The sequence below is a fragment of the Cyprinus carpio genome, chromosome B4 (assembly GCF_018340385.1).
Source record: "Cyprinus carpio isolate SPL01 chromosome B4, ASM1834038v1, whole genome shotgun sequence".
NCBI lineage: Eukaryota > Metazoa > Chordata > Actinopteri > Cypriniformes > Cyprinidae > Cyprinus > Cyprinus carpio.
In genome coordinates, this window is record NC_056600.1 from 2,673,811 (window position 1) to 2,690,762 (window position 16,952).

Here is a 16,952-nt window from a genome sequence, read left to right on the forward strand (position 1 = left end):
GTTTCAGATCTGTGTTGCCTGTAGGGAAGCAGCTGTACTTCGAGTCAGGTAAGTGTCTGTGCTTCTGAATAACTGCATCAATTTGACATCCATTGACAAATTGCAGAACAATTCACAGTGGTGCTGAAATATCATTTGAGTCATGCATATCTGATTTCCATTTGTGAACAATTGAACCGCAATAGTACAACCTCCCACACACACACACACAGCGCTGCACTCACTCCAGCCGGCTGTATTTGGAGGGTAATTGAGCTGTGTTTTGAGTGTGCTGTTTAAACTTCATTAGAAACAGTCACACACTCATTCGCCGTCTGCATTCAGTCAGATTGTCTCACAACAGACTGGATCAGCATTACTTAATTAAACATTCTAACCTTTATATCAAAATCATGTCTTTCTGTCCATGTCTATTAGCCTTGAGCTCATCTATATGCTTGTGCACTCTTAAAAGTTGACAAAACAAACTTTATTTCATTTAAAAAGATGACAGAGAACAATATTCATGACAACAGCATTTTTTGTCTAATAAAAAGCTCAATGTCAACTGTTACACTGAAGGACCACTAGGTGGCAACAAGTGGCTGTCATTATTAGGGAGTCATTTAACCATTCATTCAATTGATTCGATTCTTTCAGGAACGAAAAAAGTGACGGTCTAAGCGGGAGTCAATGAATCATTAACTCAACCGATTCGCTCAAATATATGAGAGATTTGTGTATATTTGAAGGGTAAATGAGCTGTGTTTTGAGTGTGCTGTTTAAACATCATTAGAAACTGTGCGGACACACACACACACACACACACACACACACACACACACACACACTGTCTGCATTCAGTCAGATTGTTCTTATAGCACAACAGACTGAATTAGGATCACAATGCAAGCAGATTTAATTCCTCCTGACATTAAGCATTCTGTCCATGTCCATTGAGCTCATCTATATGCTTGTGCACATATAAAATACTCAATGTGTCAACACAGGAAAGAAAAATGCTACATCAATACTTCACTAGGTGACTGCATTATTTTTAAACCGTAATTTTTAACCACTGATTCAATTGATTTGATTCCTTCAGGGCATGAAACAAGTGACTGTATTTATGCATTTATGAATGGGTTCACTCAACCCATTCAGTCAAAAACACAGATTCATTTAGGTGTGTTGCTTTGAGATGTGCTACAGATGTTTTTGGTTTGACTTCGTTTTAACTTTGTGTCTAAAACTTGTTTACTGAACTGTTGCATACAAGCAATATTACAGTCCCAGCTTTAAAAAAACAAAAAAACTTTGTTCTAGGAATGCTAATGCTCCAACAAAGTTCTAAAAGCATAATTACTGAATGTTCTCTAAACAGTCATCCACATCCAGCTTTTAAAGAAAAAAAAAAAAAAAACTTTGTTCTAGGAATGCTAATGCTCCAACAAAGTTCTAAAAGCATAATTACTGAATGTTCTCTAAACTTTCAAAACATCCACATCCAGTTTTTAAAATTTAAAAAAAAAAAAAAACTTTTATTTTATGTGATATTAAGGGAACATTCCATTTGAAAATTCCGCAATGTTACTTACATGGAATGTTTTTGAATGTTCTCTGAATGTTCCGAAACAAGTAGCAACATTTAAAAACCCAAGATGAACAACCAACCTAAAATGTTTCAGAAAAAAATGTTCCATGAATGATGTATAAATAATGTTTTTGTGCTATTATTTTGAGACTAGATAACATTATTTATGACTAGATAACACTGAATGAATGTTCTGTTTACTTTACTGGAAAATGTTTGTTCATGCTCGCTTTATATTGCTTTATTTTATTTTAAAATGTCAAAATAGCATTACTGCTTATTTTCTTACATTGATTTTTTTATAATAAAATTTTACATTATAAATGTACTGCATTAAGGCATGGATAACTGTTTTGAAACATGCACTGGAATAAATAAGTGCTAGTATCCTCAATCCTACATGTTTCAGGGACGAGCAGCACAATATGTCCAATCAAACTTACGTTCCGCATGCAATCACTGCACACTTGGTATGCAAGAGATGCTGGTTTCTGACTTTAAACAAACAAGTCTTGATCTTGTCTAGAAGCTGTGGTGTGAGTGTGTGTGGAGCTGTAGATCACACAGCAGTTCATACAGAGAAGAGCAGAGAGACTGTGATGCAATATTCATGCTCTTCACTTCAGTCTGCTCACAAGCAGGTTTGTGCAGAGACTGAGTTGTTATGGATACGGCAACTCCCTGGTCGTTATGGATACGGTCACTCATGGGAGGTCTGCGGCCTAAAAAACACAAACTCACCCCCTGCTGTTTTGTTTCCTCACCGTGGCAACAGTGTCCGTAGTGACAGGACAGAAGAAGACCTACATATAGAGACCTACATCAAGGCTGATAGGAGAGAAGACGACGAGCACGGAATTCATCTGAATCTGAATGTGTACGGAAACAGTTTATATGATACACTACAAACGGAATAAAGAAAAAATTAAGTGCAGGTTTGTTTAGTTTCTCAAAAGTGTCTCCAAAAAAGTAATGAGGGTAACTGCAAAACAAACGACTTTTGCTGAAGTTCTCAGATGTTTCTCAGAAGAGAAAGACCCCTGCAAGTGCACACCTCTCTCCTCGAGAGTTTCAGAAGAGAACAACGTCTCAAACAGTGATCTATTACTAAAGCCTGCAATCAAAAGTCAGAGATCTCACTATGAAGGAAAACATCAAAGGATCTGAGCTACTATCTTCATCTTCATACTTTACTGTATTCCAAAACTCATTTATGTCTGTTTTTATTTCTCATGAATTTTAGGAGACATAAGGACGCTGGTTTCCACAGGATAAAATAAAGGCAACTGCAACATTTTAACTCACAATTCTAATCTTTTCTTGCAATTTTGAGCTTGCAAAATTCTGTTTTTTTTTTCTTCTCAGATTTATCATTTCACTATTAATAGGGTGTAATAGTGATATGGAGTCAGAATTCACAGAAAAAGTCAGAAATGACCCTTCGCAAAGAGCTTGATTGACAAGCGATCTGACCAATCGTAATGCCGAATCTAAAATCAAAACCAACAAACAAAAAATAAGAATTTCAACAAGAAAAAAAAAAACAACTACAAGAAAGTAAATAAAAACTAGTAGAAAAAAAGTCAAAACAAAGACAAAAAAACTAAAAAAAGCCAAAAAAATTAAAAACTAAAATAAAAAAAGTGAGAACTAAAATAAGAAAAACATAGAATTGTGAGAAGTAAAGTCAAAACTGCGAGACAAAGTCAAAACTGTGAGACGTAAAGTCAAAACTGCGAGACGTAAAGTCAAAACTGCGAGACGTAAAGTCAAAACTGTGAGACGTAAAGTCAAAACTGTGAGACGTAAAGTCAAAACTGCAAGAAGTCAAAACTGCGAGATGTAAAGTCAAAACTGCGAGACGTAAAGTCAAAACTGTGAGACGTAAAGTCAAAACTGCGAGATGTAAAGTCAAAACTGCGAGACGTAAAGTTAAAACTGTGAGATGTAAAGTCAGAATTGCAAGAAGTCAAAACTGCGAGATGTAAAGTCAAAACTGCGAGACGTAAAGTCAAAACTGCGAGATGTAAAGTCAAAACTGTGAGATGTAAAGTCAAAACTGCGAGACGTAAAGTCAAAACTGCGAGACGTAAAGTCAAAACTGTGAGACGTAAAGTCAGAATTGCAAGAAGTAAAGTCAAAACTGCGAGACATAAAGTCAGAATTGCGAGAAGTAAAGTTAAAACTCTGTATTCCGATTTAAACTCAGAATTGCAAGAAGTGAGAAGTATGAGATGTAAACTCGAAAATCTGAATTTATATCTTTATATGTATTTTTGACTTTTTCCCTTTGAAGTTCAAATGTTACAATTCTGACTTTATATCTGGTAGTTCTTACTTGACATCTCACAATTCTGAAAAAAGTCTGAATTGTGAGATTAAAAAGTCAAGTTTACTTTTTATTTTTTATTCCATGGTGGAAACAGGCTTCCACAGAAACCTCTGAGGCAAAGTTGAAAGAAAACTCTGCGCTATGAAAGAGCAGCATCTGAGAAACATCATTCTCCTCTGGGCAGTCCAGGCCATGCAGTGTGTTTTAAACAGAAAGAAAAGAATGCTGTTTGTTTTTTTACAAGGTTAATGTGTTTATCCGACTGTCTCACATTGCATTGAACTGTACATATTCTTCAGACGCAGTCTTTACATTTTGACCATGGGTCTTTGCATGCACTACAAAAGGCCGACAAATGACTCCACAATACATGTTCAAAACTCCAATCACTGAAACATAAAAACACTCCAGGTTCAAAGTCTGCACAGAGTGGACATACAGATATACCACGGGACTGACAATGAGACTCATCAAGAGACACAAAAATACTAGATCTAAGTTCAAAAAAATATATATATACTTTTACATTTTTGTCATATATATTTGAAATGGTGCCCTGACTTCTTAAAGCAGCAGATAATATTAACATGTAGAATACTATCCTCTTAAGTTCTGTGGGTGGTGGGAAAACAAACACACATACACACACACGCACACACACACACAAAAACCTGTCAAGGACTTGTCCAGCTCACATTTAACCCAAAATCAAAAATAAATGAAAAATAAATAAATAAATAAATATTATGCATATAGAAAATTATGCCCATTTATGACCAATAAGGTTTATTGTATCGTGATTTTATTTTAGTGACAATTCTTGTTGGAAAAAAAACAAGCAAATAAACACAATTAGATTATATAACTTTTGTTTTTTTTAATAACATTTATTCAGCAAGGGCACATTAAATTAAATATTGCAAATCAAAAGTGACAGTAAAGACTTTTATAATGTAAAGACTCCTAAAAAAAAAGCATCAGTTTCCACAAAAATATAAAGCACAACTGTTTCCAACATTGATAATAATAATCATGTTTCTCAAGCAGCAAATCAACATATTAGAATGATTTCTGAAGGATCATGTGACACTGAAGACTGGAGTAAATTATGCTGAAAATTCAGCTTTACGTTACAGTATTAAATTATATTTTACAATATATACTTTAAGAAAAACTTATTTTAAATTGTAATAATATTTCACAATTTTTACTGTATTTTTGATCAAATAAATGCAGCCTTGGAGAGCATAATCATTAAAAAAATCTTATTGACTTCAAATATTTGGATGGTAGTGTTTTTTTTGTTTTGTTTTTTTTCAGAGCCTATATATTATTCAGTACTTATTCATGTTACTATTAGCACTGCATGTGCATTAAATATAAAAAAAAAAATCAAAAAAAAAAAAAAATACAATTCCAAAAATAAAAAAAAAAAACACATAGACATAATTTTCTTTTTGCAAAAAAAAAAAAAAAAAAAAAAAAATACAAAACTAATTCTGAAAAAATATATAAAAATATATAAAAAATATATATACACACAACCTCAAACACAACCTCAATATATATATATATATAAAGTACCTATTGATTTTGCAGTGAAATGTGACCTAGACATATTCTTGACAGGTTTCATGTAATGCGCGCACACACACACACACACACTGATGTGACAGCTCTAATCTCTCCATGGCTGAAGGAAAAGAAAGGTTCTAATTAGAGCGAAAGTGTCCGTGTTTTCAGAGGCTCTGCTGCGGCGTCTGTCACGGACTGAACTGAAATCACAGTGTGAATCGGTGCAGCTTTGTTTCACATCATTATTGCACATCACATCTGATTGTTGCACGGGGTGAATTTTCCAGGAAACGGGATGAGAAAGAGAACTGCGAAAAATCAACACACATTCAAAGACTGCAAGACATTCAAGACGAGGTTTTGTGGCTTCATATCTGCTCATTTACATTAAAACCTGACAAAATTAACATTTCAGAAGGTATACACATTAAAAACATTTTAGGTATAAATGTTAAAATTCCTTCAAAGATTTTAGCTTGATATGGAACCAGTCGCGTGGAGTTGGGATCAATGCAGCTGTGCAAATGAAAGCATAGTGGTTATTTAAAAATGTGCTTTGAAGCCATTTCATGAGGTCTGTAAAGCACTAGTTCAGCCCAAAATGAAAATCTGATGAAATGTGAATGTAAAATGAGAGTCCAGACAGCTGATAAAAACGTCACAATCCATACCACTCCAGTCCATCAGTTAATGTCTTGTGAAGCCAAAAGCTGCGTGTTTGTAAAAAACAAATCATTAAGATGTTTTTAACTCCAAACCCAGGTAACAACTGTAAGTTATGAAAACATTGTTTTGAAATGTCCAGTTTTCTTGTCATGATTAGAACTTTAACGTTTATAAAAATGTTTCTTACAGCATTCTACTAACTTTCACCCAAAATATTACGTTATTTGAACTTTTAATGTTAAAATTCTAAGAATGTAAAAATGTCCAGTTTTCTTGTTGCAATTATAACGTAATTCAAAAGTTACAAAAACGTTTCTTAGAACATTCAAGAGCAAATTTCATCATAAGGACATTCTGAGAATGTTGTTCTAAGAATGTTTTGTCTCAACGATTTGATAATGTATATGAAGTATCAATAACGTTATAAGAACATTCCATAAACATTACTTATTCATTACTATTACTTATATAACTTTTTTTAAAAAAAAGGTTAGCTGGGGAATCCATAACATTGCTTCCACTCTTGAAAAAACCATCTCCTGTTCTCCTCTCACATCAAAATCCAGCCATATATTTGTTTAGAGATGTTTTGGCTTGTAATGGGTGCTGCAGATTTCTCTCCTGATTCAGACCAGATTACTTTTTTCACTGGAAAGAGCAATATTATGAATAACGAACTCATTATTTTACGTGCTTTGAAGAGTAAATGCCACAAGACTTAAATGATGCACTGGAGTGGTGTGGATTACTTGCGGATTATTGTGATGTTTTTATCAGCTGTTTGGACTCTCATTCTGACGGCACCCATTCACTGCAGAGGATCCACTAGTGAACAAGTGATAGAATGCTACATTTCTCCATCTAAAACATATATACATATTAAATATTAATATATTGATTAAATATTCCTTTAAGTGTGCCATTTGAGATCAACATCCCACATACAAACACACACACACAAAGTAAAAAAAAAAAAAAACACACAAAAAAAAAAAAAAGAGACAACAATGAATCCACCAGAGATACTAGAGCAAATAAAAAGCATAAATGACTGAAGGTCACATTTATTAAACTTATGTTTACTCTCTCTCTACTCTGTAGTTTAGTATAGTCAATACACTAATACTTCATTTTTAAACACTTGTGCCTCTACACATCTTAATACACTTATTGCAACGACAGAGGCCTTGGAAGGGGGTTCGAGGGGTGTTTGATTTGCTACCTGACACAGAAGGGAAGCCACAGGTGGATGTGTGTCCTTTATACAGATGCGACATTAAATGGAGAGTCGTTTTAAGCAGGAAACGTTTCACTATCCATATCGTGATTTCTTATTTTTTTTTATGTTGTTGCGCCCACTGGCTTCGGTCTGTATCCACACAGAAACAACGGGAAAATCCACAGGTCTTGAGCAGTCCGATCGATCCGGAAGTGAGGTTTCTGTTCACAGAGCCTCCGCTTTCAGAACCATCCAATCACAGGCTTATTCTATTCCAGACCGTCCAATCCAATTCATCAAATCCATCTGAGTCTCTGCTGGCCCCGCCTTCCCCGTCTCTGGCCGATATAAACTGTACATCAGCCAGAGGTGATACAGTAGCTGCAAACGCAACAACATCCCGTGCATCAGTACTGAGTCACAGAAGCATCAACATTTGCCATTTCTTCTTTAAAAAGAGACATTTCTTAAAAAAAAACCAAAAAAAAAACCTTCATTTCTAGACATAATATATTACATGTCTTAACAGGTGAATCTCATGAATAATATCTAGGTCAAATTTCACCCCAAAATAAAATGCATGTCCATTTTGACTTTTTTGTACTGAATTTAATACAATATACAATAAAAAGATACAAAATACAATAAAATCATTGTATACTGTAAATGTGCAATGCAAAAATAAAAAATATATTTAATTTTCATCATGCAAAATATAACTGCTTAATGTTTTTATGCATTTTTTTTAAGAACTGTGTGTTTATATAATCAGACAAAAGCTTCAATATTTGCCATTTTTTCTTTCAAAAATCATATACTACATCTTTTAACTGGTACATCTAATGAATAATGTCAAACAAATGTCTGGGAAATGATATTTTGCATGAATAAGAAGGGAAATTAACTAATTTTAGGACTGTTGAAATTTGCATTGCGATACTGTATTTGTACTATTTTTGGTACTCAATATTTACCAAACCAAAATAATAAAATCTTTGTGTAATGAGATTTTATGCTTTACAGGTAGTTTAATTTTTTTTTACTTAACTGTCATTAACAATGTGCAATTCAAAAATAGGTTTATTATGCAAAATATACAATTTTAATTTAAGGATAATTTTTTTAAGTATGATGTGTCTTTACTATCACACAAATGCTTCAATATTTGTCATTTTCTCTTTTAAAAAGTTAATAAAACAAAATAAATTATCGTCAAGGAACATCTGGGTTAAATAGCATGAATGAAAAGTAAATGAAATTTGCGTTGTGACATTATTTTGAAAAAAAAGATTTATACTGAATTTTGAATCATTGTGTCAAAGGCAGTTATAAAAAAATGTTGTAATGTTATGAATCACAGTAAACTTTAAAGAAAGTATGCTTGTGAAAACGTCACAATGCAATGTTTTTTTTTCCCATTTGATTTTGGCCTGAAATTTGACATGGATATTTCTTTGTGAGATTGACCCTAACATCATATATCTCTAAATACACAAATATTCTAGGTTTACAGATAATCAGTGATGTACATCCACACATACAGGACGTTGTTCAGGTAACGCACTGCACAGGGTGTGGACACAAAGTGCTAAATGAAGTTTTATGCCGAGGATGCATGACACAAAATCTTTCCACACCAGTTGCTTAGCAACCGTCCCTTCCAGATTCACTCACATGATGCTCAGGACAAATCTCTGAATTAGCATTAGCTACAAACACACATGGCACATATGAACGACACAGAGGTCAGAGGATGCAGATGAATGACTCGGGTGACGTGAGCTGTCAGTCTGTAGATAATAATGAAAGATGGAAGATTTTCAATCAGACCATGTGTTAAATTAGTTATGACTACAAATGTTTCTGCAAGCATGAATAGAAAAATATATGACTCATTGATGCATTTACAGTTTACATCAACAGAGTGAGATCAAATCAACATGAGATCAAAACTCCTAAACACACCATTCATAAGGGCATGTTTTCTAAAAACGTATTTAATTCGTAATTATTCAACCCTCCAATTTAAATAACTGGGTCTAATTAGGCAAGTAATGTCTGCTTTCATTTTCTGTATGCAAAATTTATTCTCTTAATTTATTATTTATTACCTTCTAAAGACTGAGATTTTATGCATTAATTTCTAAATTCTACATGCAAATGTATACATTAACGAAAATGTTATTGTCATTAACAAGGTCCTTTTCAAAAATAAAAATAGGTTTTGTTGTTTGCAAAGTATAATAAAAAAAAAAAAAAATCATACAAAATTAAAGTCTTGACAAAACTCCTAATAAAAAAAAATAAACAAACAAAAAAAACAAAAAAAAAAAAATAAAATAACCAATAAAATTAACATAAAAATACAAAATAAAATGACCATTTTATTTAAATAAAGTTAAAATTAAAATAGGAAAGAAAAAATAAGAACCAATTAAAAAAAAACTATAAAAGTATCTTAGTGATATAAAAACTGAAATAAAACTAAACAAAAACTGAAATGAAAATGGGTAAAAATGATAGACATTAAATAGAAATTACAAAAAAATTCTAAAAACACAAAAATGACTGTAACAAACTAAAATGAAATCAGAAAATTTAAAATAAAAACAATTTAATGTATTAATAAAAACTATAATAGCATCATAATGCTACTATAAAAAAAATATATAGATATAAAAAAACTAATAAAAATGACAAAAATACAAGAAAATTACTAAAAATAAAATTAGTTAAATATAGTTAAATTACAGCTGAAATAAAATATGAACTATATAGACATTTAAAAAAGAAATAATAATAATTAACAAACTAAAATTAAACTAAAAATTAGCCTAATTATTTTTAGTTTATAATTAAACTAAAATGAAAGACAAAAAAAAAGTGAAAACAGAAAGTAAAAATGAAGCTAACTCAAAATATTAATAAAACTAAAACAGTATCTCAATTACACATTAAAAAAAAAAATTTAAAAAAAACATTTTGTAAGTAAAAAGTTTAATTAAAACATGCACTTCTTTTGCACCAGGAAGGTGTTTTTGAGAGGACAGGGTGCTACAATCAAATGTAGTAGATGCAAGTGTTTCATGTTGACTTGAACTCTTTTTCTATAAAAAGTACCGTACTTAAGATTCAGCAGCATCTGAGAGCGATCAGATCAAGTTCGGCCAATCAGAGTCATTCTCTCTCTCCCCAGTGACATCACACAGCACGAGAGCGTCTGTTACCTGTGAGTCTCGCGAGTCTCGTCTCCCTTTAAGACAGAACGTTGGCCTCTGCTCGCTTGAGCCCCGTGAACACAACCTCTGAGCAGTTATCTGTGTGTACAACCAGTGCAACGAGACAGAAGTCATGCGTCCAACGCTTCACTCGCAGACGTCCAGCAACACGTACACAGACAGACAGACACGCCACAGACACGACAGCTCGCGCTGCACCAATCAAAATCACATTAGATGGGCCAAACTTGCAAAAAAAAGTTCAAGAAATTATTTTACATAAAGAAATTGAAGCCAGTTTTTAGGACTATTATGATTTGTTTTGAATTATGACATTATTTTCATGTCAATTAATCACATTTTTCCTTTTACATTTTATGCAAATAAATTTAATTGTATAATTCAATAACAATACATAATAACATAATAATATTATTATTAATTATTATTTTAAATTATTTAAATTGTGGTAATAATGCATCATGGAAATAATTTAAGGAATACTGTAATACAATATACACTTAAAATTAAAATTGTGAAATCTCATTCTTTACTCTAATACAATATATATTTCAAATCTAACAAAGATTTTAACAAAGAAATTATGTATTATATAGTAATTTGGTAATAATTGATATAATTTAATGATTTGTTTTAATTCTTCAACACTAATTTGGTAATAATTGATATAATATAATGATTTGTTTTAATTCTTCAGCACTAAGAGTAATAGGAATTACAAAGAAAACACATTTTTACAGTATTAATAAATGTGTATTACTGAAATGTCACAATGCAAAACAAAAGGCTTAATTTTTAAGCAAAATATAATTTTTCCTATAACAATTTTGTGAGGTTTACCCCAATATTTATTTTGTACAAACGTTATATTATCACTCCTTATACAATTATATACAGTACATCATAATGGCTATATTCATAGAGAGAGAGGATAATGTACAGCCCCGCCCACAGCAGGCAGAGTGACTGGGAGTGGGCGTGGCCTCCGCAGATGGGCGGGGCAGGGGAGCTGTAGGGCGAGGTCACTGGAGAGAGACGCTGTCAGAGCCTTCAGACGTAACATGAGGAGCACAGAACACACAAAACAAACACGAGACGGCGTGAGACGTGACACATGCATACACAAACACACCATGTCCAGCCATCAGAACTATCAAACACTGAAGCATCTGGAAGAATCATCCGAGATGTTTCTGGATTGTCATTGTTTAGTTTTGATGGCTGAACACAGTTTGTGTGTAAATCATGCGCACAGTGATTGTGAGAAACTCAACTGCTCAATGATCAAAGCATACCATTTCCGAAACAAATTACTACAACCTTTTCAGAAGACAGAAACACAGCCCAATTATGATGATTATGATGAAGATGATAATGGTGATGATGATGATGATGATGATGAAGATGGAAAGGGTATGAATCAAATTCAACAAATATTTAAACAAAAGCCAGTCTGGATGGAAATGCCAACTAGAGCTGCACAAACCTCACCTCATTTCTTGCTCAAGTCTTTTATGGACAGAGTTTGACCAACGATGCATAAACAGTGTACAGTATCGGTCCTGACCATACAGTATATGTAATGCTAGAATGTTGTTTACACTTCATGGAATGATGATCAATGCAAGTAAATTATATATTGATTAGTAAAGTACCATATCATATCATGATTAGTCAGAGCTGTTGTCCTGATGCTTAAGATAAAATATTGTAATATATACATAGTATGTATCATTAATAATTGTTATTAATATGTTAATATATAATAAATATATTTATAATAAAATGTTATTATTTTATTATTATAATTAACAAACATTTATTTAAAAAATATTTTACAATTATCAAATATTGTATGTTATTTTTTTATAATAATTATAATAATAATCTTATTATTAATATATTTATAGCTATATCTATGATATATATCTTCGCTTATACACATCTGATAAATATAATATATTTATTTTGTTTTTAGATGTTATTATAAATAACACAATTGATAACAATTTAGCATAATTATATTATTAATTTAAACCATCGACTATATTAAAGATGTTCATTTAAAAAAAGAGTAAGTGTGTATTAAAATTATTAAATTAAATATATATATATATAAAATAAAACAAAAGATAAAACATTGGCTCTAACATATTAGAGCTGATGTCCTGATGCTTGAGATAAAATATGCAAAAAAGATAAATAAATATACAAACAAACTAATAAGTTCAATTGTGTGTGTGTGTGTGTGTGTGTGTGTGCGCGCGTATGAGTATTGACACGTACAGGCATACAACAATAAGTGTATTTGAGCGGTTGTCTGTAACCTTCTAATGGCCTTTTGCTCTGCTTGTGCTGAGGGACGGCAGGCTGTGACAGAGCTTGACCTTACAAACACTCACACGTTTAACCTCCCAGCAGTGTTATTAGCCTAGTGTTTGTGTGCGGTGTGTGGCCTCAGGTGCTCAACATCTGCCTGGCTACGGGGTCACGCTGGGTAATAGTTCAGTCACATTAGCCAAAGCAATGCAACATGCAAACCAGAAAATGTGGCAAACTAACAGAACATGCATGGTTAGGAGAGCAAAATAAAGTGCAGATATACAATAAAACATATCTCAAATTTAAATTGTGTAATTATGCATCATGGGAAAAAAAAAAAATTTGGTACTGTAATGCAACATATTTAAATGTTTAATTAGTAATAATGTCTTCCAATTGAACTGATTTATTTGAAAGTAGACATTTCACTCTCTATAGATATTTATATTTTTTATGTCTCTAAGGCAAGCATACACAGAGTTTTGGAGTTTTGCGCTCAAGTTCACAGAGACCGAGACGGCAGAAAGCGCATCCTGTTTGCTTTCATTATTTTATAAAAGCACAATATTTTGTTGTTTTGTGAGTGCACACAAATGCGGAGTCTTTACAGATTCGAAAGACATATTACTCTTATCTGTATGAGCAAAAATGAGGGAGTATTTTAAGAGGAAGTGAACGGCGCATCCATCTGTGCTGCAGTGAGCTACTGTTCAGCTTCCACACTCCACACAGACACTGTAGCACACATTTCTCTAGGTTAACATTATATTGAGCGCATGTGAAGTTGCTAATACTTACATATTTCTAATTCCTTCATTTCCATCCATGAGTGAATGTTGATGTCAACGGATGAATTAATGGCAGATATTCAATAAGAAGGGATGAAATGGGTTCAGATGGGTACTGATTGGCCGCATATATGCTAATGTGAAGAAAAGAGGGCTGTGATTGGTCGATCAGGTACCTGTTTTGCGAATAGCTGAGTCTGCATTGCAGGTGTATTCGCTGGCGGCCAGCAGGAAACAGGTCCCTTCAGTGTGACGGTCCTGTTCTCGAGTGCTGGAGAGCCGCATGGGTATCCGCTCCTCCGGAGACATGGTGATGTCACTTCCTGCACTGCAGTCGGCAGACAGCACTGGTGGGAAACGGTGAGAAATGACAGCTGCTTATTTGGGATGCAGACCGGCTAGAGACGGAGGTGAGAGGTCAAACACAGGACGGAAATAGGAGCGAAACTAGGTCGAACGAGTGAGTCATCAGAAGATAGTGGGACCACACTAATGATCCCCACGAGGAAAACCGCTTCAAAAGATCCTGAATAATGTATTCAGGAAAAATATAAAAACACAGACAGACATCTGTGAGGGAGGAGACAGAATTAAAATAATAGTCAATGGGAAATTATGCATCGCTAGGTTTTGGAACAGAGCTTGAAAAGGAGCTCGTTAAATGTACAATATCACACGACAATGTTCATTTTAGTACTTTTTGTCATTTGATACATCATTGCCTCATATCCATCACTTCATCTCAACACATTTCCATAAATAAAATATGCATTTACATGTGCATTTTTGCACTTCTCAATCGATTACAGTGTTATTTTAATATTCATACTATTATAGTATTTTTTTAATATTTTAATTAGCATTTATTTTTATATTTTTAGTTTGCATCAATTTAAATTTTTTTTTGTCCTTTTAACATTTTTATTATTTTTGTTCTAAAATAATATAATATTTATTTTGGCTTTGATTATTTTTATGATTTTATTTTTTATTTATTTATTTTTAATTAAACTTAAGTTAGTTCAGTTAGTTATTTCAGCCAAGGCAGTTAATTATTTAAATTTTTTTAAATAATTCTTGCTTCAATTTATTTTTGTGATTTTTATATATTTTTTTTAAATATGATATTATTATATTTAAGAATATTTATTTTGGCTTTAATTTATTTTTATTGCAGTATTTCAAATTAACCTTAAGATATTAACTAAACCAATTAATTCCAATTAATTTCAAAAAATAATAAAAATAAAAAATATAGTTTTAGTTTTTAGTATTATTAGCATTTTAACAAACTTATTTTGTTTGTATTTTAACTTAAACATACATATACCAGCTTTAGCATTTTAACATTAGCAAAACTGACCATGAAAACATTTATATTTAAAAAATATATTTCAATTTATTTCAATAAACGGAAACAATTTTGAATTGTTTTAGATTTAGTTAACATTATCAACACTGATCATGAAAATACAGTGATGACAAATGTCAGTAATGTAAAATCTGTATACAGTAGTCAACATTTGAAGTGGATCAAAAAAGTTGTCAAAGTTGTCCTAAGACAAGAACGCATTTTTGTTTTAGGTTAACTTTGGTGAAAGGATTTGATCTGCAGTATACTGCATAGTCAGCACTGTATAATTAGACTGATTTCAGGTTCACCTGACCCAGATCAGATGCATTTCTGACTTACCATAACACATGTATTTTTGTGCTCAAAAACAGTTGGACAACTAATATAAGCCTAATTTTCCACAAGTTTTCCCCCATTGTTCAGACCTTGTCCTCGGATTGTTCACCTTGAAAACATTCACTTGTAAATGACCAGCATGCATTGCACATCCCTGCACACTTTCTCATTCTCACTATTGTCTCTTATGTCAGACTGAAATGCAGCCCATCTCCTCGCACCCTTATCTCCGTGGCAACAGTCGATCTGCGCTAGATCTGCAGCCTCTCATGCGCCGATCTCCAAGAAATATCAGCTTCAACCAGAAAATACAAATCCGAAATTCATAACTCCATGCAACAGAATAGGTATTAGATATAATTCAGTCAAAATGAAACTGGCCTTGCTCATGTTGTTCAAACCCTTCTTCCTGCTAGTTTTCAATTCAAAAACAATGACGCCATTGATGGCTCATGTCATTGGCTAATACGTGTCATGTGAGTGATTAAGAGCTACACTAGAGTGTATGATAAGAGTGAACGATTTACATTTCGTCTGTTTCTCACACAAAAGCTTTCATATGACTAGTGGAATATAGCGCACAAGCCACTTACATTGCTTTTTTTGGTCATTTTTAAGCATGCACAAATTTACATTTCCATGCATGCATGCATTTGGCGGACATCTGGCATCTAACATAGAGTATTTAAAGTTTAACTACATAAATGCTAAACGCTAAACTACCAACAAATTAAAAGAGATAGTTCATCCAAAAATGAAAACTCTGTCCTCATGTCGTTCCAAACCCAAAAGACTTTGGTTAATCCTGAAGCACAAATTAAGATTTTTTTTTTTAATGAATCCTAAATGCTTTCAGTCCCTCTACTGAAAGTCCAAGTAACCAAAACATTAAAAACATCCAAAAAGATCATAAAGCAAATCTATAAGAACAGAGCAGTTTAACTGAAGTCTTGTGAAAAAACTCACAAACATGTTTAATTTAGGCTTTTTTTTTTCAAATAAACACACACACCTAGAGCGAATCACATGTGGTAAACACAGACGCTTCTGCATGCATCTATGCATGTTTATATGTGAATAAAAGCCTAAATTAAATCAGTTTACAACATTTACAACAAATCTGTTAACAACCTTTTAACAATACTTCCAACATTTCAACTTTGTTTTTAATTATTATTTTAAATATATATAATAATTTCATTTATTTTTTACTTTAATTTTTTTATTGCAATTTTTTTTTTAGTAATGTTAATATTTCAACTTAAACTTCTTATATCAGTTAGTAGTTGCCATGACAGTTTTAAATAAATACATTATTATTATTATTATTATTCATTTATTTTAAACTGTCTTGCCAAATAACTGAAATTAAATAAGTTTAAGCTGGAATACTAACATTTTTATTATTATAATTATTATTATTTAATGGTAAATGACATTTCCTTAGGCTTTAATTTATTTCAGTTTTAGTAATTTTAGTATTTTAGATTATTTTATTTGAGTGGTTACATTATTTTCAGCAGCATTTCATCATTTTCATTCTTCATA

The 16,952-nt window shown here is 32.3% G+C and overlaps 1 protein-coding gene across 4 annotated transcripts in view; it reads right to left on the reverse strand.

Moving 5' to 3' along the window:
- kcnc2 (potassium voltage-gated channel, Shaw-related subfamily, member 2) overlaps positions 1-16,952 on the reverse strand; it is a 59,649-nt gene that overhangs the window by 10,241 nt on the left and 32,456 nt on the right. The window contains exons 3-5 of one of the 4 annotated variants that reach the window (XM_042721605.1): positions 13,891-14,061; positions 10,593-10,682; positions 7,611-7,746 (exon numbers count right to left, since the gene is read on the reverse strand). In XM_042721605.1, the coding sequence (XP_042577539.1) occupies positions 10,621-10,682; positions 13,891-14,061 (233 nt within the window). In that variant the 3' untranslated portion in view covers positions 7,611-7,746; positions 10,593-10,620. Of the gene's footprint in view, positions 1-7,194; positions 7,747-10,592; positions 10,683-11,459; positions 11,653-13,890; positions 14,062-16,952 lie in introns of those variants that run through there. The other 3 variants (XM_042721603.1, XM_042721606.1, XM_042721604.1) reach the window with 3 other exon arrangements.